General features: G+C 36.7%; 1 protein-coding gene across 26 annotated transcripts in view; it reads left to right on the top strand.

The window, feature by feature from the left end:
- The window catches only part of PAM (peptidylglycine alpha-amidating monooxygenase), a 457,165-nt gene that overhangs the window by 422,720 nt on the left and 13,750 nt on the right, over positions 1 to 20,695 (top strand). For 14 of the 26 annotated variants that reach the window (XM_071730062.1, XM_071730058.1, XM_071730057.1 and 11 more), the window contains exons 13-15: positions 1,443 to 1,630; positions 2,272 to 2,343; positions 18,496 to 18,625. In XM_071730062.1, coding sequence (XP_071586163.1) covers positions 1,443 to 1,630; positions 2,272 to 2,343; positions 18,496 to 18,625 — 390 coding nt within the window. Of the gene's footprint in view, positions 1 to 1,442; positions 1,631 to 2,271; positions 2,344 to 12,974; positions 13,281 to 18,495; positions 18,626 to 20,695 lie in introns of all 26 variants that reach the window. The other 12 variants (XM_071730044.1, XM_071730042.1, XM_071730043.1 and 9 more) reach the window with 1 other exon arrangement.

Genomic DNA, 20,695 nt, shown 5'->3' with positions numbered 1-20,695 from the left:
TTAACTGTTAATAGTTAAAATTACGAATTTGGAAATGTTTAGACACAGTAGCACGTGTCAGGTGAACCGAAGTTTGTGTGGGCTCTACGTCTCCTTTTCTACTGGAGTTTTAAAGAGGAGGCCATTATACTGACAAAAGCTGGGAGTCCAGCAGTGAATTTAATGTTTTCTAGAAGTTTAAGCAGAGCTTGTGAAGTTCAGAGTCTGGTTTTTATGATCTCCAAGGAATGCTAAACTTCCAATACATGGAAAAATACCAGATTCCCTTTCAAACCACCCTCTTCTCCCATGTTTGCTCTGCATACCCTCTGGCTTATGTCATTTATTGTTGCTATGGTGAATAAAAGCAACAGGATGCTGCTAGATGATGCTGGAAAAGTCAGCACTGACGTCTCTTGCAGACATCTAATAGGCCACTTTCATATCTTTTTATGACTGTGGACTCAATGGTCAATTATGAAAGCTAATCATGATGTAAAAAATCTTTTATTTTGAGAATTTTTTTTTTCAAGTCCTAGCTTATTCTGTTGTCAGGTTTGTTGCTATAAATATATCAACACTCGTGGCAGAGAAAAAAAAAGGAGGTACAGATCATAGTTGCAAAGAGGCCCTATATTGTCTGCTTCACAAAGTAATGGTTTTTAAAAAAAAAATCTTTCTTGTGCCATCTGTTTTTACTGAAGACAGAATTATGCAGCAGTACAGAAGAGCCTCTTCTGTTTCAGAAGTGCCTCTTCTGTTTCAAGTACAAGAACAACATCTCTGAAAGAACTGAATTTTGCTAGATTTTAATAATTTGTCTTGCTTGTTTTCCTCACAGAAGTTTGTGATCAAGTAGTTGTCCAGATGGCAGTGATATCTTCTTTTAAGAGATATTTATGATGTCTTAATGTGTGGTGTCTTACGTAATGAAATAAGGTTTTGCTGTGTTAGAACCAGTGTGATTGGACAATAAAAGGATTCACTTGAACGTGAAGGGGAAAAGCAGTCATAGAAGATAACTACTGAAATGAAACATAGATGTTGGAACAATTTTAACTTAGGTGTGCCTCACATTGACAGAGAAGTATGTGAATGGTGACACCATGAATAATACAAAGCACAGTTCGTCAAGGCTCACAGTTGATGACACACTGGGGGCTATCAGTATGGGAAATGAGAAGGAAGATCATTTTAAATAATGCAGTTTTCTGTAAAATCAGAATAAAACTTTTAGGAATTTCTTGAGATACCTGTGGATTTTGTGCAAGCTGGTATTCTGTAGTATAAAGTGAAAAAAGCTTTTGATATTCACTGCAGTGAAGCTATTAAATGTCTTACTATGGAACTTGAAAGCATTTAATTGCTATTTTAAAATTTTCTCTTAGGTAAGTTAGACAAATTGAATAACAGCTATATTCAGCTCGTTTTTTACTAACTGCAGCATCTTTTGTGTTGTCCAGGGGAACAGCCAATGATGAAATGTGTAATTTTTACGTTATGTACTATATGGAAGCCAAGCATGCTGTCTCGTATATGACCTGCACACAGAATGCAAATCCTGAGGTGTTCAGAACTATACCACAGGAGGCAAATATTCCTGTTCCAGTCACGTCTGATATGCTAAAGATGGCGCATGGACATCATGAAGGTGAAAAAAAAAAGCAACTTGCAATCAATTTTATTTGTCTGTTTATGGTCTCTTATGCGTTTGTGTTGCTTTGATAAGCTAAATTTCCATAAAGAGGAAATGCAACTCTGAATAAAATTCAAATAGCTAATTTTAGACCATCACAGGATTCTGCTGTTAGTTTTGGTGATGTCTGCCACAGTCTTCTTCCTATTTTTTTTTTTTTTTTTCAATTTCCAACATAATTTATAGGTACATAGGCCATGTATCAGAAAGAGTGACCTCTTTGCTATGCCAGGTATCAGTACGGTGTATTAACAGTTTCTTAACATTTGCTTTGTCTTCTGTCTGTTTCCTACAGTGTTTAATGATAATATTTCTGTAGGTTTCTGGATCCCACTCCCTTATTATGGAAGGAACCAAATGTTTATATTGAACACTAGTAGTAGGGGAAAAAATTGCACCAGAAGTAATCTGGCCGATAAGAGTACAATTAATTCTTATTTCTGCTTGTTTTACTACTGCATTGTTTGGTAAAGCTCTTATAGATAGACAAAAATACCAAATGTTGATTGCAGAAGGACTTTTTTTTCCCCAGTAGAAAGATAGGCAATTCCATTCGCACACAGGGGTTAACTTCATGTCCTAAATCCATTTTCCAGAAACCAAGGATACTGGTAAAAGTTCTTTGCTGCAGCAGGCCAAAAATGAAGGGGAAGAGATTTTGGATCAGGGTATGTACTTTTTATTTGTGTGTCAAGTAAGGGACTCACTAATGTAAAATGCTAATAAACTGTATCCTGATAATGAATTATGAAGTTTTTGATCTGTTTATCTTAAATTGATGCAATTTGCAGTGTTCTATGCAGCTAATATGTCTGAATACTATATAAGAAATAATAAAACTTCTACCCTGATCTCTAGCCTTGTAGATACAATTTCAGTGTGTTTTGAACTCAATAGATTTTCCTTTCCATGGTTTGAGTTGCTAAAGAAGGTTGTAATTTATCTGTTAGTGCAACTTTGAAGAATGGACGCAAAGAAGCAATCCTATGACATGTAGCCATTTTCTATATGGCACCTAGGTATTTTATATATGGCCGTTGTTAGTTCACCAGTTTCTCAGTTTGTATTACTGTGTATGTACTAGGGAATAAAATACTGTTATGCTTCAATATTGGTTGTACATGCAGTGGGTTGAGTGCAGCTGATGTTTAGTACTGGGTCCTTTTTCACTGCGTTTGGGTATGTGTGCATGTGTGCTTAACAACACACGCAAAAATGCGTGCAGTCTTTCACTGCAGAAAAAGTCCATTCCTGTTATAAAGCTTCTAGAAGTAGAATGTTCTTTATGTTTCAGAGACATATTAAAATAAGGCTGTACTTGCAAGTTGCTGTGGATCAGATGTCATTGGATAAATACTGGCATAGTAACAAGGATTTTCTTCCTACTAAGGAAAACAACCTCATCAGCTCCAGTGTCCTGCTGTTTTCATTGCCCGGTGAAATTAAATACCAGTTTCCTTTTTGTCTTTAATGAGAGCAAAGATTAGGACAGAGTTTAGAGCTTTTGATACAATGTCACAAAGGGGTTAGATATACACCACGATTTTGCAGAGTTGGCTCAAATAATTAAATTACAATTACATAAAAAGTAGCTTCTAAAGTGTAGGATTGTCTGGATTTAAAGTACTTTAAACTACTAGAGACAATATTTACAATTCCATGTCTAAAACTTACATTAGTAAATTCAATATGGATTTTTTTAGAAATAATTTCTTTTTTTTAAAGGTTATTACTAAGAATGAACTGGTTGCTTACAAATTTATATCAGAATTCATGATGACAAGCTGCTTCACCTCAGTATTACTAAAAAGTGCACTAATTGGTTGAGGATCTTGCTATCTGTGTTATTGAAGTTGTTAATGTTTGAAACAAAATCTTCAAAGAAGGTCCTGTTCTTAAAATCTTTTTCATTTGTCTTTGAAATGTATTTCAAAGCCACATTTCTGCAATTCAGTCTCATTTGGTGAGATGGCTATTTAGTGTATTTCCTTACCTAATATGTTTCTATGGGAACACATTGCTTTGTTTTGTCCATTTGAAATTAGTTTGGTACATGATGTGAAATACCGAAACAGTTTCTGTGAGAGAATTATTCTTCATGTTCTCACCTGTTAGTTTCTAAGAGAAATTAGTCCATCATAGACAAAATTGTAGCTTATGTTTTGCTCTGATGCAGTTACAACTTCAATTGAATTATGTGTGCATATGGAAAAAAAAAAGCACAAAAAGAAAAATTCAGATCAGCTTTGGTTTTAATTTTTGCCAAGGAGGCAAAGTTGTGTGGCTGTTCATAAAGCAGTTTTGGGTCCCACAAGCACATGAGCACCTGGGAAAACCAGGAGCTGAAAGTGGTCTGCTTAATTGTGCTTATAAATTTGTGTGCAAATTGGAGTCTGGTTTCGTGGGGAAAAGTGGTACTATACAATTGGGTTGCAAATTTGTCCATCTCCTCGAGTAACTTAAGTGAGTTAGCCAGTATCAACCAAATTTGAGGTCTTAACAACTTGAAAACCCTGCGGTTTGAAGGGAAGACCCAGTGGACCCCTAAGGCTCACAGGATCAAATACTTTCACTGAGGTTAAAGTTACAATACAATTTTTTCCCCTTATGTTCTGTCATGACATACTGTATACCATAAGGTTGTCTACAAAACACAGACCCTGCAAAACTTTGGCTTTCATAAGTTCTATTGCCGCTGAGCTGTTGCTTTAATAAATCCTGACTGATTTGTTTTGAAGATGGTTCTTCAATTATTTTTCTACCATTTTGTGTATTATCTTGTGTAGGGTTTTTTTGTCAATCAACTTCATTTTACCCTTCTTAGTTTCAAGTGACTGAAGTTGCTACTGTTATCTCACTGAAACTGAAGTAGTTGTTAAATTGTTATGTTGCCCTGGATATACTTAAAATTCTGAGAGGCCCAGAGGCATGGTCAAAGAGACATATTTTGTTGTGAGTAATATTAAATTTCAAAATTTGCCTTAAAAGGGGAAAACAAAAAAGCCTGCCATGTGAAAGCATTTGCCTGCCAATAATGTGTATATCACATGGTTGCCTGAGCACAGGTTTAGAAGATGTACTTCCTTCTACATGGAGGTGGTTCATCATATTAGTACCTCCAGGAGTTATCATTGCTTTTATGTAAAATTTTCAGTTTCATCACCTTCACTCATCAGAAGCGCATTAATGAACAATGAAAATATATTGAAATAAGTTGTAACAATCACAAAGTGAACCACACATTCGGCATGAAGACAAAGTTAAATCTGCTTGTTGTTAAATTAAACTCAACTTGCCCTAATGAAACTGACCTCATTGGATTGTTTCTGAAACAGCAGTGTCACTTTTGATTAAGATAAAGTGTTCATAGGGAGTTACTTATTGGACGAAAAGCAATTTGTGTAGACATCTGAGCATATTGGTGAGTTCCTAGCAAATAAAAATATTTAATTTTGTTCATCAATAGAAGTTCGATTAAATTGTATTCAGTAGATGCAGTACTGAAAGGCATATGATCTGTTCATGGCATTCACCATGTGTGCTTAGATTTGTCTTCCTTCCCTGTGGAATAAAGGCCTAAATGTGTTTCAATTTTTTTTGTTCAGAACATTTCTTGTCTGTAGTCTGTGGCATAGTATAGTATAGCTGAGGTTTGTTTTGGTAGAAAACAGTGAAGCAGCCTTTACTATTGAGAAAACCAGCTTATTCTGTACCTCAAAGCTCAATAGCAAAGAGTAGTTTCTCAGTAGCAAGGAAGCAGTAGACAGGAGATGATTGTTCAGATTTGCAATATTTAATTTGTTGACCTGTTGTTCATGATTTGGTGCCTAACTTTGTATGCATTGCATGTCATTATAAACTTTCTTTTAAAGCCGAAAGGGGAATATTTTTCCTCCCTATATAATTATGTTTAAATTATTAAAAACAAAAACAAAAACCGGGGCTGTCTGGAACTCAAAATTCACTTGCAACATAAAATCCCAAAATTATATTTGAATTTTTGTTTTATAAGTACGTGCATGTACTCATGGATACATTACTTACACATGCAAGGGACAGAAAAGAGGTAGAATTTTCATCTTATTTCTGGTATTAATGTTTACTGTGACACTTTAAAAAGTATGGTTTTGACCTGTGTCTGACTTAGGAAATAAAGAGATTAGTACCCAAAATGTAGCTTGTATATTTTTGCCTTTGATGATAGAATCTGAAGTGAGAGTCAGTATTATGATTTTTTTGCTCTCAGCATTGGTCAGTGGTACTGCCAATAGTGTTTTTCTTCTGCTTCATATCCTCCCTTATTTCATTTATTACCGGGTGCACAAATTGTTCTGGGAGCTCAAACAGTGAAGTTCAATACAAATGACCTTAATATCTGTCTTACTTAATGTCCCAGCTAAACTCATCTACGGTCCCTTTTTTGCAGCAGTGTTTTAACTGAAATTTCATTAAACGTTCTACATTCAAAATAAAATTGCATCTTGGGTCCAGCATTTGGAAGTTAGCTTTTATAAACTTCAAGTCTGCAATCACAGAATTACTGTCCTGATGATGAGATGGGTTGCATAGACAAACATCTCACTGGACTTCTATTGCATTGTTTTAGAAATTAGAACGTGTATTGCAAGTGAGATAGAAAGTGACATAAAGAGTGTGATTCCATGGTCTAAGAAAATTTGATGCTCTGTCATTAAAGTATGTTTTACTCTGGACTCTCATCAGACATGCTGAATGATTCTACGTAGTAGGGTACCTTTGCAAATCTAATTTCCTCTTTTGTTTTCCTTGTCTTTGAGGGTGGACAAAACAAACAACTTAGTCCTTGAATGTACACAGCTCCTACTGAAACTGACTGGAAATGTGGCTTGAATGTAAGATGTGAAATGCAGTGCCAAGTACCAATTGTATAATCACAATTTGAGATTTTTCCAGGTGAACACCCAAAATGAATGGATGCTAAATGACACTTCTGGCTGTAATCTCTAGCAAAATAGCAGTATTTGCGTCGTATTTCATGTCACAAGCTGTTTAGTCTAAGTAAGTGTTTCATAAACAAAGGTGATGGAATAGAGAAGTTAAGAGAAGTTTTTCTGTTCAGTAAAAACACTTGTTCATAAGTGCTGGGAGGAGGATTCTTTGAATGAGGCCAAGTATTATTGATACCCCTGAAGGTTCTGCTGCTATCCAATGAGATCTGGGCAGGCTAGAGAGCTGGACAAATGCGACTGAACCTCAAGAAATTCAGTAAGAACAAGTGTAGAGTCCTGCATCTGGGGAGGAATAACACCAGGAACAAGTACAGATCAGGGGACATCCAGCTGGAAGGCAGGTCCATGCAGAAAGACCTTGGAGTCCTTAGTGGACAGTAAACTTTCCATGGGTCAACAATGTGCCCGTTTTGCCAAGAGGGCCAATGGCATCCTGGGGTGTATCAGGAAAAGTGTGTCCAGCAGATCTAGGGAGTTTCTCCTCCTCTTCTACTCTGCCTTGGTAAGACCACACCTGGAATACTGTATCCAGTTTTGGGCTCCCCAGATCAGGAGAGACAGGGATCTGCTGGAGAGAGTCCAATGGAGAACTGTGAGGATGATTAGGGAACTTGAACATCTCTCCTGTGAAGAATGACTGGGAGAACTGGAGCTCTCTAGCCTTGAGAAAAGGCAGCTAAGAGGGGTTCTAATTAATGTCTATAAAGATCTGAGAGGTGGGTGTCAAGAGGAAGAGGCCAATCTCTTTTCTTTGGTGCCCCGTAGTAGGGCAAGGAATTTAATCTAGAACATAGGAAGTTCCACCTCAACCTGAGGAGAAGCTTCTTTACTCCATGGGTGACAGAGCACTGGAACAGGGTGCCCAGAGATGTTGTGGAGTCTACTTCTCTGGAGACTTTCAAAACACACCTTTATGCATTCCTATGTGGCCTGCCCTAGGTTATCCTGCTTTGGCAGGGGAAGTTGGACTGGGTCTCTTAAGAGGTCCCTTCCAACCCCTAACATTCTATGATTCTGTGGTGATTCTATGAGTAATATATAATGTCAGAAGTCAATTAGATACAGCAGAAGACTGTCTTGGCTGAACAGGGATCTACTGTTATTAATCAGACAAAAATGGAAGGTGTATGCCCAGTGGAAGTTAGATCAGGTGTTGTGGGGGGAATATAGAGATGGCGCTAACTACTCTAGGACAAAAATCTGAGTGGCCAAAGCTCAACTGGAGCTGAACCTGTCCAGAACCCTGGGAGTAATAAAAAGAGCTTCTTAAAATACATTAATGGCAAAAAAGCAGTGTAGAAACAACATCAGTCATTTACAGGATAAGGACAGTCACCTCACCAACAGGGACATAGACAAGGCAGAGATATTTAATGCATTCTTTGTCTTTGTCTTCAACACTGATGATGGATCAAGGGATCCCCCAATGCCCGTAACTGGATGACCAAGACTGCAACAAAGATCAACTCTGAGCTGACCTTGAATGTATACTGGATATGCTGCTACAGTTAGGTTCTTACAAGTTCATGAGGCCTGATGAGGTTCATCTGAGAATCCTCAAAGAGCTGTCTGATGTTGTCAGGCCTTTGTATATTATTTTTGGGAGGTCCTGGAAATCTAGAGAGATCACAGTTGACTGGAAGCTGCTTAATGTTGTTCCAATATTCAAGGAGGAGAACCGTAGAAACTACAGGCCAGTCTAACTTCAGTGGCTGGTAAAATTATGGAAAAGATTATTCTGGGAAGTACTGCAAAACACCTAGGAGACAACTCAGTCATCAGTCACAGACAGCATGGCTTAATGAGGGGAAAGTCCTGCTTGTCAAACTTATTTTCCTATTATGACAAGGTAACCCACCGAGCTGATCAAGGGGAGCCAGTGGATGTAATATTTCTGGACCTTACCAAGGCTTTTGATACTGTCTCTCACAGTATCCTGGACAAAATGTCCAGTATACAGCTGGACAATTACACTGTGAGCAACTGGCTCACAGATCAACCACAAAGAGTGACAGTGAATGGGCTAACATCTGTCTGGCAACTGGTCACCAGTGGGGGTCTCACAGGGTTCCATCCTTGGCCCAGTCCCCTTCAACATCTTAGTCAATGACTTGGAAGCAGGAATCAAAGGAATTTTAAACAGGTTTGTTGATAATATAAAACTGGGAGGAGCTCTTGACTCCCTCAAGGGCAGAGAGACCTCAACAGGTTAGAGGCCATCACCAACCATGTGAAGTTTAACAAGGGCAAGTGCCAGATTCTCCACCTGGGAGGGGGCAACCTGGTAGTAAGTAAAGACTGGGGAACAAGTGGCTGAAAAGAAGCACAGCAGATGACCTGGGGGTCCAGTTTGATGGCAAACTGAGTATGAGCCAGTAGTGTGCCCTGGCAGCCAGGAGGGACAACTGTGTCCTGGGGTGCAGCAAGCACAGCATTGCCAGCTGGTCAAGGAAGGTGATGGTCCCATTCTGCTCTGCAGTGGTCAGCCTCACCTTGAGTGCTGTGTGCAGTATAGAAAAGACATTAAGCTATTGGAGAGCATCCAAAGGAGAGCCACAAGGACAGTGAAGGGTCTGGAAGGGATGACTTAGGAGCAGCAGCTGAGGTCACTTGGATTGTTCATCTTGGAGATAAGGAGGCTGAGGGGTGACCTCATTGCAGTCTATGGCTTCCTCATCAGGGGAAGAGATGGGGCCACTGCTGGTTTCTTCACTCCTGTGACCAAAGACAGGTCTTGGGGAAATGGTAGGAAGCTCAATCGGGAGGTTTAGGATAGAGATCAGGAAAAGGCTTTTCATCTAGAGGGCAATCAAGCACTGGAACAAGCTCTTCAGAGAAGTGGTCACAGCACCAAGCCTGCCCGAGTTCCAGAAGCATTTGGATTATGCTCTCAGGCACATGGTATAATTCTGGGGGTGTCCTACACTGGGACAGGAGTTGGACTCAATGATCCTCATGTGTTCCTTCCAACTCAGCATATTCTATGATTCTATGATGTAGTGTTGGCTGACTGATTGTGTGAAGAGGTTTGTGTGTAAAAAAAAATTAACATCATAATTGGTGCAAACTGAAAAAAGGGTTACACAAAAGTTCTGGAAAAAGGTTACACAAAATTCTATTTATTACCTATTGCATACCTAATTCATCTTTTAATTGTTTTAAGTTTTTGTATGCAGTATTTGCATGTGAGTGTACACATAGACACACATGGAGAGATTAATACTTCAGCACAATGTTTTTATTAAATTGCTGGAAATACTTTGCCGTTCACTTGGGCATTTCTGTGAAAAGTGCATTGGAACAAAAAGAAGAGGAAAGGAGAATCAACATGCAGACAGGCCCTTGATTTTTCAGGTAATGAAGTAGTTTATTTCAGTGGTAGTATTACACGGCAAATCTAAGGCAGCAGAGTTAACCAAAAGGACATTCTTATGCATGTGTACTGTTACTCGTTTAAATGCAGTAAAATTAGTTTTCACATAAGTATCTGATCAACTACAGATGCAGAGTCAGTGGACAGGCTCACTGTGGCTGAACTTTCAAATTGTCTCATGGCTTGATCTTGCAGCACCAGGGTTAGACTTTCAGCAGCATAATTTGCTGCATAAGGACCATGGGCAGGTACTGCTCTCTACAAGTTGGGGAAATCTCTCTCTAGTGCTGAAAGAAAAGGACTGTTTTTAGACATGGACAATTCAACACTATAAAGATTTTACCCACACCTTGATGGTCAATATAATGAACTCCTTTATTAATTGTAAACTCATTTGTTATTTTATTGAAATGAGATGAGGTTCAGCTTACAGTTTGCAATTAAATCACTAGTGTTACAGTTTTATTTGGCTGTGTGACTGTCTTCCAAAACACTGTTCTGTAAAAGAGTTTTCCTAGTGTACAAATGCGTAGTAATTAAGTTTAAACTTACTGGAATATGCTTGTGTATGGTTTTGATTCTGGAGAAGCTGGTGTCACTTCCTCTAGAGTGGAATTTGTAGCAAATCATCATTTATGGTATTACATTGATAGAAGTGTTCTGATAGCTAACACATTTGCAGTGCATGTAAATATCCTCTGTGAAACTAACCTGATTAGTCAGCTTCCCAGAGACTGTGCTAATAGACGTCACTTATTTCAACATGAGCAAGTTGTTCATTGACACATCTTCTTCTAGTCTTACCCAGGCATTCTAAGGCCAAGTTGTCTCATCTCCAACAGCACCTAACAAATACTGTGGTGCATCTTACTGGTGTTCCTTTCCCACTTCTTCAGGCAAGCATCATCCCTCAGCTCTTCCAGCTACTACAACACAGCTGTAAAACAGCAACATGACATTATGCTTTGATGTTTGCTGGATGTTTGCAGATGGCAACTCTTAAAGAGAAATAGTATAAGACTGCTCTTTGTTAGTTATCTATAGTGAATTTTGAACTACTTACAAATTTATTGGAATCTGACTGGGGATCACAAAGAAAGCTGAAAAAATTTGTTTCCAGATAATATGAGACCTCCATTCAATGTGTGGAGTTTAGGGAGCAGCTGCACACATTGTGTAATCAGGAAACTTCAGTTCTTTCCTTTCACATCTGCACACATCTTTTCTGCTTTGTAAATACTCAAAGTTATGTAAGGATGCCAAGAAACTGACAGAAGACTTCAGCCTGCTGTTCATGCTAATCGTGTGGAAGTGCTGGGCAGATGCATAGGCTTCATGGATGTCTTTTGAATTTAAGGTATAGAGATTTCATATTGATTTTATTGGACATCTTAAGTTAAGGATCACAGTTTAAGAGCATCTACACTTCAGACCACTTTCAGTCTCAGAAGAATGTTTTATACATTCAGAGAGTTCCTAAATATTCTTAACTGTTTTGGTTACAACACCCTGCTTAATGAAAGCAGTCTCAACTTTGAAAGTATCTTCTCTAATGCCCACTGATAGTAATGTACTCAAATTACCTTACTCAGCACTCCACTCTCTGGAAGTTGCTCATATAATCTTACAATCTTAGGCTTAGTGCCAGCAGAAACCCAAAACCGATCAACCTCCTTGGAGTTGAGTTGCTGATTAAATAGTGCCTGTAAAAACCTCTGGAACTTTCTGTGAAAGTACCTTGTCATAAAAATTTTTCCCAGCTTTCTTTTAAGTTAGATTTCTTTCCTCTCTTCTTGTCTTCCACTGAGTCTTCTTAGTTTCTGAAGATAATTTCTAACAGCTGATCTGAAGCCCTTTTTATTTCACGTTTTATCTGCTTGCGTTAAACCTTACAGCATATTGGATCTCTTTCCCTTCAAAATGTGCAGTTGTATTCAACAGAACTGATAATAGCTTCAGGTAGCCAGGATACCGGCTTAGTAATCCTACTAAGTGTGGTACCTGCTGGCAAGCAGAGAATCCCTGCAGAGCGATATAGTTGTCATCATGTCATCACTATTTAATCCTGCAAGAAGAACTGAACACTGACTTAATCAAAACCTATTTGGGTGGTTTGGATATTTCGTGAAGAAAGATGAGATTCTGGTATTTGCCAACATAATTTTTGGTGGCTTGCTTTGAGCTATTTTTCTGGAATTTACTGAAATGCTTGTTCGTGTCAAAAAAAGCTGTTGTGATAACTGCGTTGCTAGCAAGCAGCTTGATAAAATATTGTTCCCCGCCTGTGAACTGTGACTAAGGGGTCTTCCTGTTTGGTGGAATAGGGACAGATCCAGACCACAATAACAACTGAGAATTATCATTCTGATTTACTAGTACATCTTATTTCTACAGCATGTTTTATGGAACCTGTGTGCAAATGTGAAAGTTTTTCTTACAGCCTATACTATTTAAGCAATGACTTATTTTAAGAAAGTGTGTTTAAGTGCTTCATGACCATCTATTATTGTCTTTATAAGTGAATAAATAGACAAAACTACAGTTCTTATCTCTTTACTTTATAAAAATAGAGTAGGTCGCAGTAGCCAGGCAGATTCAGATAATTCCACCATAAATCCTCTTTTTCTGAAAATTGCTATTTTAAATTTTTTTTTTACTATTCTTAGGAATATCTATTTTGAGTTTATGATTTTGTTTTTTTTTTTAATGAGAGAATGTCAGGTAAAATGGACATTTTATGTAAAATAAAGTTGGTGAAGATTTGACTTCTTTTCATGTCAGAGACTTGGCTCTGAACCAGTTCCCTCTTTTACTACCTTTGACAATAGCTGTTTGAATAACTTTGTTGCATTATACTTTGCTGAAGCTTTATAAAACAACATGATCTGTTATAATTGTTTTTCCTCCTTTCCTCTTATCTTTTCTCTTTTCTGTACAGGTGATTTCTATTCACTCCTTTCCAAGCTGCTAGGAGAAAGGGAAGATGTTGTGCATGTGCATAAGCATAACCCTACAAAAAAGTCAGAAACAAATCTTGTAGCTGAGATTGCTAATGTAGTCCAAAAGAAGGATCTTGCCAGAGATATCAAAAGTCACGATGAGAGGGACAATGCTATTCTTGTCAGAGACAGAATTCACAAATTTCACATACTAGAGTCGACCTTGAGACCACCAGAGAACAGACAATTCTCTTTACAACAACCTAAACATGGTGAGGGAAGCTGGGAAAAAGAACATACAGGAGGTGGGTTAGGGGTTAATTTTATACAATTAAATACAATGTAAGAACTGTGATCCACATTAGCAAAATCTGAAGGGAATATCAACTGATGCTTTGAAGTATTTTGCATGACAGTTTTCGTAATTCATGGAAATGTTTTCCCTCTGTTATAGAGGTCAGTGGGGCTCTTTTCCCCTCTGTTAGAAGAAAGAATATATACCAATGGCATGATAGATCAATACTTTTATTTTCTATTTCTACAGTATTTTTTCTATTCTCAATACTAAATAATTTTATATTGATTATGCTAAAACAAGATAAATACAGGATGTAGTAATCACAGGAAGTTAATAATTTTCTTAGTGCAAGTAGCTACTATAAAATGGTCACTGAGGTAATTGATGTTTTTTCTGATTACCTGTTTTGTCAGACTGAAGATTTTATAAAATGTTCTGCTGTGATTCTGTCAGACATTTCTCTCTCATACAGAAAGAGTGGTAGTTAATCCTAAAAATTCTTGAGTAGTAAAGTTTTCTGTGAATTTATTTCAAATTGAGCTTGGCTATCCAAATGTACTTGGATGGGCTCTTCTGTTACACTAGGATTATAATTAATTCCCTTCAGGTTTCTATGACAGCAGAAACCATGAAAATATTGTGCTTGTTTTACTTGCATTTTGGTCTCTGTGATATTTATTGTACTTAGTCTCACTTGCTAATGTGGAAAGCCAGATAATGCAGCATGTGATGGGTACCTCATGAGAGAAACTGGTATATATGCATGAAAATCCCCTGTATGCATAAGCTACAGCAGCACATGCTTGCTTTTATTTTGCATCCAGCCAGCTTGATGTTTCCAAGTACTGTTGTACACAGATATACTTTCATCATCCCTTTGGTTTTTGTTTTAGTTTGAAGCGTTATCATGTATTTGTCTCTACTTGCCTGGGATTCTGTTATGGTATTCAAACACAGCAAAATTCTGGGTTTGTATTTAACAAAAGAACAACGAGGACTTTTCCAATGTTATGTTGAGCTAGTTAGTTAAATGAGAACCTGTCAAGTTACCGGCATGTGAGCAAAAAAATAGTGGAATGCTGCTATGTGTCTAACGTAAGTGTAAAATCATAAATAATTCTATAAATGACACTGGAATTAAATGAAAAAATTGTAAAACAAGTTCATAGCATTCAGACTAACAACATATGATGTTCAGACAGAAAAAAATAAATTTCTCCTCTGTTTTAACTGATCCAGAGGAGGAAGTGTAAATGGCTTAGTTGGCACATAGTTAATAGTGTTAATAGCATGTATTTTAGCTACAGAAAGCATTTGCTTAGTTACTTTGGTAGCATTATATTCAATTTGGAGGAACTTTTTGGTGGAGGTCTGATTAATAAATGGACTTCTAAATGATGCACTTTTGAGTTAGAGCTAAAAGGAAAAAAAATCTTAATAAGCACTGTGCGGTATTTTCAATGTGTGTGGTACTGTTAACTACATAAATTCAGAAGCCATCATGTCTTCTCTTGGCAACAAAACTACTATAGCAATAAAATCTTTAAGCACATGTTTTGTTTCTGTTTTGGCTAGTACTTACATATTAGAAAAACAGAACTTCCTACCACTGATTTTTTCTCTTCTGCAGAGGAAGAAGTCAAACATAAAATTTAACTTGTGTTAGTTAAAAAATTGGCACCTTTTTCTATATTCAATTAAAATTTTCTCAGTATTTCTTAAGACAATACTCCAGTTAAAGTAATTTAACAGTTTTAAAAAATACAAAAATTAAAATAACTTAATATTTGTACTCTTACAAAGATTATTATTATTATTTTTAATAAACAATTGATCTGAAATATGAAGTCACCCATAGGTTAAGTATAGTTAACCTATTAGAACCTATTATAGTTAACCTGTTAGAAATTGGTACAATTTTATATGTACAATTGGTCCTTCTGCTCTGTGTTGTCTTATTCCCTTAAAACTGGTCACTAATCAGTCTGGTGGTTAAACATCATTGCAACCAGTAAAGTTATATGTCCGAATTAAAGCAAACAGGATAGTTTTCCTATTTTAAAATATTGTTTTGTGTTGTGCTTCTGTATATTTGTCAAAATTTAAATGGCAGGGTGTACATGGAACATGACTAAAATTTGAAGCAAGACCTTTCAGAGGTTTCTGGGCAGTAAATTGCAGTTTTGCCAATAAATAAAGCTTTATTCTTTTGCTTGTAGAGGCTTATTTGCTTTTTCTAAATCTTTTGTAATACTTTATATTTCTATTTATTAAAGGATTTGCTCTAATTACACAGTAGAATATCTGGTATTAGTTTAGAAATCTCATTTGCAGCAAAACTAGGTTTTGTAGGGAATGAATAATGAGTCCTAGATAAATGAAGTCTGAATTTTTTATGTAAGTGGTTTAAAGTAAAAAAGCTAGCTAGTTGCCTTAAGATGTACCTGTATCAAAGCACTTTCAGTAATGAGACTGTAAGACAGATAAGAAAAGATATTTTCAATTTTGAAAATGTGTGGGGAAATCTAAAGTTTATGTAGAGGCTGGAGTTCTGGTGATCAGACTGTATTTCACTGAACCTTGGTTTTATTGTATTAATATATCAGAAATAATCTAGTCCTTAAAGTGTAAGTATAAACATTTTGTGTTCATAGTACTTGCCTTTTGAGAAACTGAATTTAACAGGTTGGTATTCTGGCTTTCTATGTCTTTCCTTTTAATTTTTCTAGCATTTTTGGAAAAGGCTCAGTGGCCAAGGGCCACTGTAACATTAAATGTACACAAGTACTCTGCAAGTTAACTTAGGCTGATGTGTGATGAGAAAGTGAAGAAGCAGACACTGGATTTCCATCCTTTTATTCCTTTCAAAATGCTGGTGTACACAAATATAATGGACCTGCTGTGACCAACCGAACTCTGTTAATATGTGCAATTTCTTTTCTTATTGGCTTTGATTTTAACTTGGAAATTTTGTTCAGTCAGAATTGCTACAGGTAGAATTTGTTTTAGAAGTTTCTGATAACTGTCTTAAGGTTCACTGCAGCTGCTGACTGCCTTAGGTTTGTATGAGCCTAAAAAGTTTCTCTGTCACTTACTATATATGGTATCTAAAACTGCAAAGGTAAAATATCTCCTAGTGTGTGTTAGGTTTTCACAACAACTTTTATATTTACCTTGTGTAGATTGCAGAAAATTCCCTCCACTCCATCCTTGCTGTTACTCCTTGGACTACATCTCTTTCAAGTGAAATGTAAGGGGGTAAGGAGGGGTGTTTATGTACACTTACCAGAACACCTGGGTTACACAGGTGACCTGAAGATTTTGAGCATTACTTCCCTTTTCATTTTTCCTTTTATTAGAAGATCACTTCCAGCTGAACCATCTCAAACTTCTTGGGTGCTCTTTATCAAGGTCTGTGATCTGCCTTGTTTCAAAGCACTAATGCCCCAGCAATTTGTCAATGGGAGTTATGTGTTTTACTTGGCTAGAAGGTACCCTGTGGTTGGTTATTAGGATCACAGGAAAACACAGAAATTTTGGATGAACTGAAAGTGTCAAAGTACAGTGTGATGCTAGCAAACACGTTGAATACTGGTAAAACAGCTCCAATTTCATGTAAATGCAGAGAAATCACTATCTCTTCACCTTCAGTTTGGCTATAAATACCTGCATACATACAATGTCTGCACGTTAGATATAATGGAATTACACTGAACAAACTGATTTCTGAAAAAGGATGGAAGGATGAATTTCGTAACATAGCATGGAATATGCTGATTTGGAAGAGACCCATAAGGATCATCAAGTCCAACTCCTGTCCCTGTCTGGGGCACCCCCAGGATGACACCATGTGCCTGAAAGCATCATCCAAACAGTTCTTGAACTGAGGCAGGATTGGTGCTGTGACTGCTTCCCACTTCAACTGCTCAGCTGCCCTCTGGGTGAAAAGCCTTTTCTTAATATCTGACCTAAATCTCCCCTGATTCAGCCTCCTAACATTTCCCCAAGTTCTGTCTTCAGTCACAGGAGTAAACAAATCAGTGCCAGTCCCATCTCTTCCCTTCATGAGGAAGCCATAGAGTGCATTTACAATTTGGAGGTGGTATGGGTTTTTTTATCATAATTAGCGATATTTTTCTTGACATTACACTTTTTGTTTTTGGAAATATTGTATAGTTGTCTCTGAAAACTGCCCAGGTAACCCAGACTGATCTCATCCAAATAGCATTTAAGCAGGCTATTTGTAGGAAATAAGTCCTTGTAGCCAACGCTATGCTACTTAATATTTTGGACTCTCCATGCCTTTTAATACTGTAAGATTATTTTTACATACAACAAAGAATGGCATAAACATATTATATTTTAGATTTTAGTCAAGTTGAAACTAAATTTGTCTCCCTTAACTGAAGATTTTTACTATTTAAGACAAATGCATGGCTATCCAACACTTTAATAGTGGTTCACTTGCTAATTCTTGTGTGAAAATCACATGTTATTAAATATTTATCCAGTATTTACTTTTAAAAACTGTCACAACATGACAGATAGTGTACCCTGCTTCATTTCTTTCATCAGATTTAGGCATATGCCTCCTTTTTGTACCTATAATATTTAGACTAAGATATGAATGCTACCAAGGACTAATGTACTTATGGCTGTAAGGAATGTTATAGGCGAACTTCACAGTATTACTGTATTATTTTCTTCTTGATGCTGTTTTTCTTCCCTCCTTGTATTTTTTTTTCTTGTTTTTAAAAGCTTTTTTTTAAAAAAAGACAGGAATCAACCACTTGTGATATGTGATTCCTATTCTGTTACCCATTTTCTTTTTAATAAAACACTGATAGGTTAATATTTACATTGGCTTGCTGATTTTGGATAGTAACAAATTTTTATAGTATTTCAGTCCAGAAGGTATTCACAGACATCCTGAAGCTTCTAGAGTCTGTTTACTTGTATCCTTATAAGATGGAGAAAATAATAGAGTGTAAAATATTTTTGAAGTTTTTCTCATCCTATACGTAGCAGGATACCAGTGCTTATGCATGCTTTCCTTTAGTAAAAGTATGCTTGGAATTAAATTGCAATGCTTTAATGAAAATCCTGCATGTAAGAAAGTGTCTGTAATTTCCAGTATTTGGTACCAAAAACAACTTAATCATGTTTTTTATATAAATAATGCTACGTGAATATCTGTCTTGTATGTTTGTTTCTTCTGACAGATTTCCACATAGAAGAGGCTGTGGAGTGGCCTGGATTAGACCTCAAACTAGGTCAAGTTTCTGGGTTGGCTCTGGACCCTGAAAATAACCTTGTTGTCTTCCATAGAGGTGATCATGTTTGGGATGAAAAGTAAGTATGCCAAATGGCATGTGAGAAGGTCAAATTGGTGCCTGCTATTTGTCTGTCTTGTTAATAAAAGACAGACTGCAGTTCCTTTTGCATTTAAAACTCAGTTTCCTGGCTGAAAGAGTCTTCATGGGACTCAGAATAATAATAATAACAATAACTGACATTTCAAGATGATGGGGTTGCTACCTCACTAGAGAGTAAGAATGTGTCTCCATATAGAAAGAGGATTGTACATTAGGTCCTTACTCTATATAATCATGTTAGTGTGATACTGACTGAGATTAATTATCACTTTTTCTCCATGTTTTTTAGCAGAAATAATTAGCCTGGGAGAACAGCATTTTAGTATGGAATACTACTACTATTAGTACCCGAGTTGCTATGGGGTATTGGTATATATGGTATGCTATGGTTTACCACTATTAGGACCATAAGACATCCAAAGCTACCTGTGGTGTATCTTAGTTCTTTTTCGTCTTTAAGTCTGCAGAACAAAACTGAATGGTTATAAAGCACACTTTCAAACTCTTTCTTCTACTCATTTGATACATTTTACTAAATTTAGTTTCCCTCAAAGCAAAAATGAAGTCCAGATTTTTTAATGGCCATTTTTCTACTGTTTGTAAAGTAGCATATTGAAAGGCGTATTATTTTAAGAGCAAAACATTCCAAATAAACCATAATGTCCTTATTTTATATTGTTCTTATGTTTTTGAAAAATTTAAAATAGTGTGTCTAACTGTTTAGATGGACACTTTGGAAAAACTTCCATTAAGTTGTAAAAGAATACTAGCAGGAAATAGCATTAGCTTGTAACAGAGTACTAGGTAGTGCCTTTTTTTCATATGCTTTTTAAATCTTCTGCCTAAGTGTCTGGTATCCGTATACATAATCATAGAGCTAAACAGTGGAGATTTTTTTAAACTTCTGATAAATTAATTTAAAGATAACATAGTTTCTGAAATTCAGAGGACATCTTTCTCAAACTTAAGATAAATTATACTTAGAATACTGTTTTATGGAAAAAATTCAGTGCTTTGGGTTTTTAGCTAAATAAAATAATGTGGCAGATAAGGAGTCACTTATGACTCTTGTGGTATATTGGTGATTGGTGAAATGGGTATTTCTGAGTGTCTGGCAACCCAGAGCATAAACTGGAGTTTGAGACCAAGCAGTATCCATAAAACCTATGGATTAAAAAATGAAATAAAATAAAATACATAAACATTCTCTAAAATTACAAGTGAGCGTAATGAATCAGCCATATAGAGAAACAGACTGAACATCAATTTTCTTATGGGTGTGGATGCAGGAGAAGATGGGACTTGTGGTCTGGAGTCTGGAAATCCACAAACATAGCAGCTGTGCTGGGTAGCATTACATCTTCATTTGACTCAGCCTTCTCTGAGTATTCTGAGTATTTTTGTCTTGTGATTATTGAACATCCTAGAAAGATGCATTCTCTTATATTCAGTATTAGTAGAGTCAATTTGTACATCTGTCCTGTGTGGGAGCTTGCTGTATTTGCCATCATGCGAGGTCTGAAGTTGGAACAAAGTGAAACTGCTTTGGCCAGGTGAAACTGCTGTTACCAATAGCGTTCAGTCCCAGATATGTAACCAAGATGTAAAATGAGCTGTTGTTAACTGTAGCTGGTTATGGATCTTAGATAACCACACATGAAATCACATGAAATTTCAGGAGGGTTTTGTTCACAAGCAGTATTTTCTTCTTCTTCCTGTGGAGCATGGTTAATAAAAAAGCTACTGTTGGTAGGAACATTGAAATTAGATATGCTAAAACTTCTGTAGGCTTGTTTGTATAGAGTATTGTGACTATAAAACAATGTATTTGGAAAATATGGCTGTGGTTAAGCTGTTGTTCCATATCTCATGGCACAGAGAAGAGGCACAGAGAGGTATACTCAGCCAGTCAGCCTTCACTTCTTATCCTTGTCTACATCACGTGCATCTGAAATAGTCTGGGAACCCTTTCATGAATGGTGCTGAAAAGGAAGGAGTGTATATGTATTTTCATTTTTCACTAAAAAGGAATAAAACCTGAGTATTT

Source organism: Heliangelus exortis, chromosome Z, assembly GCF_036169615.1.
Source record: "Heliangelus exortis chromosome Z, bHelExo1.hap1, whole genome shotgun sequence".
In the NCBI taxonomy this organism is placed as follows: domain Eukaryota; kingdom Metazoa; phylum Chordata; class Aves; order Apodiformes; family Trochilidae; genus Heliangelus; species Heliangelus exortis.
The sequence above is the reverse complement of the archived record's forward strand: the minus strand, read 5'-3'. Positions and strand labels throughout refer to the sequence as shown.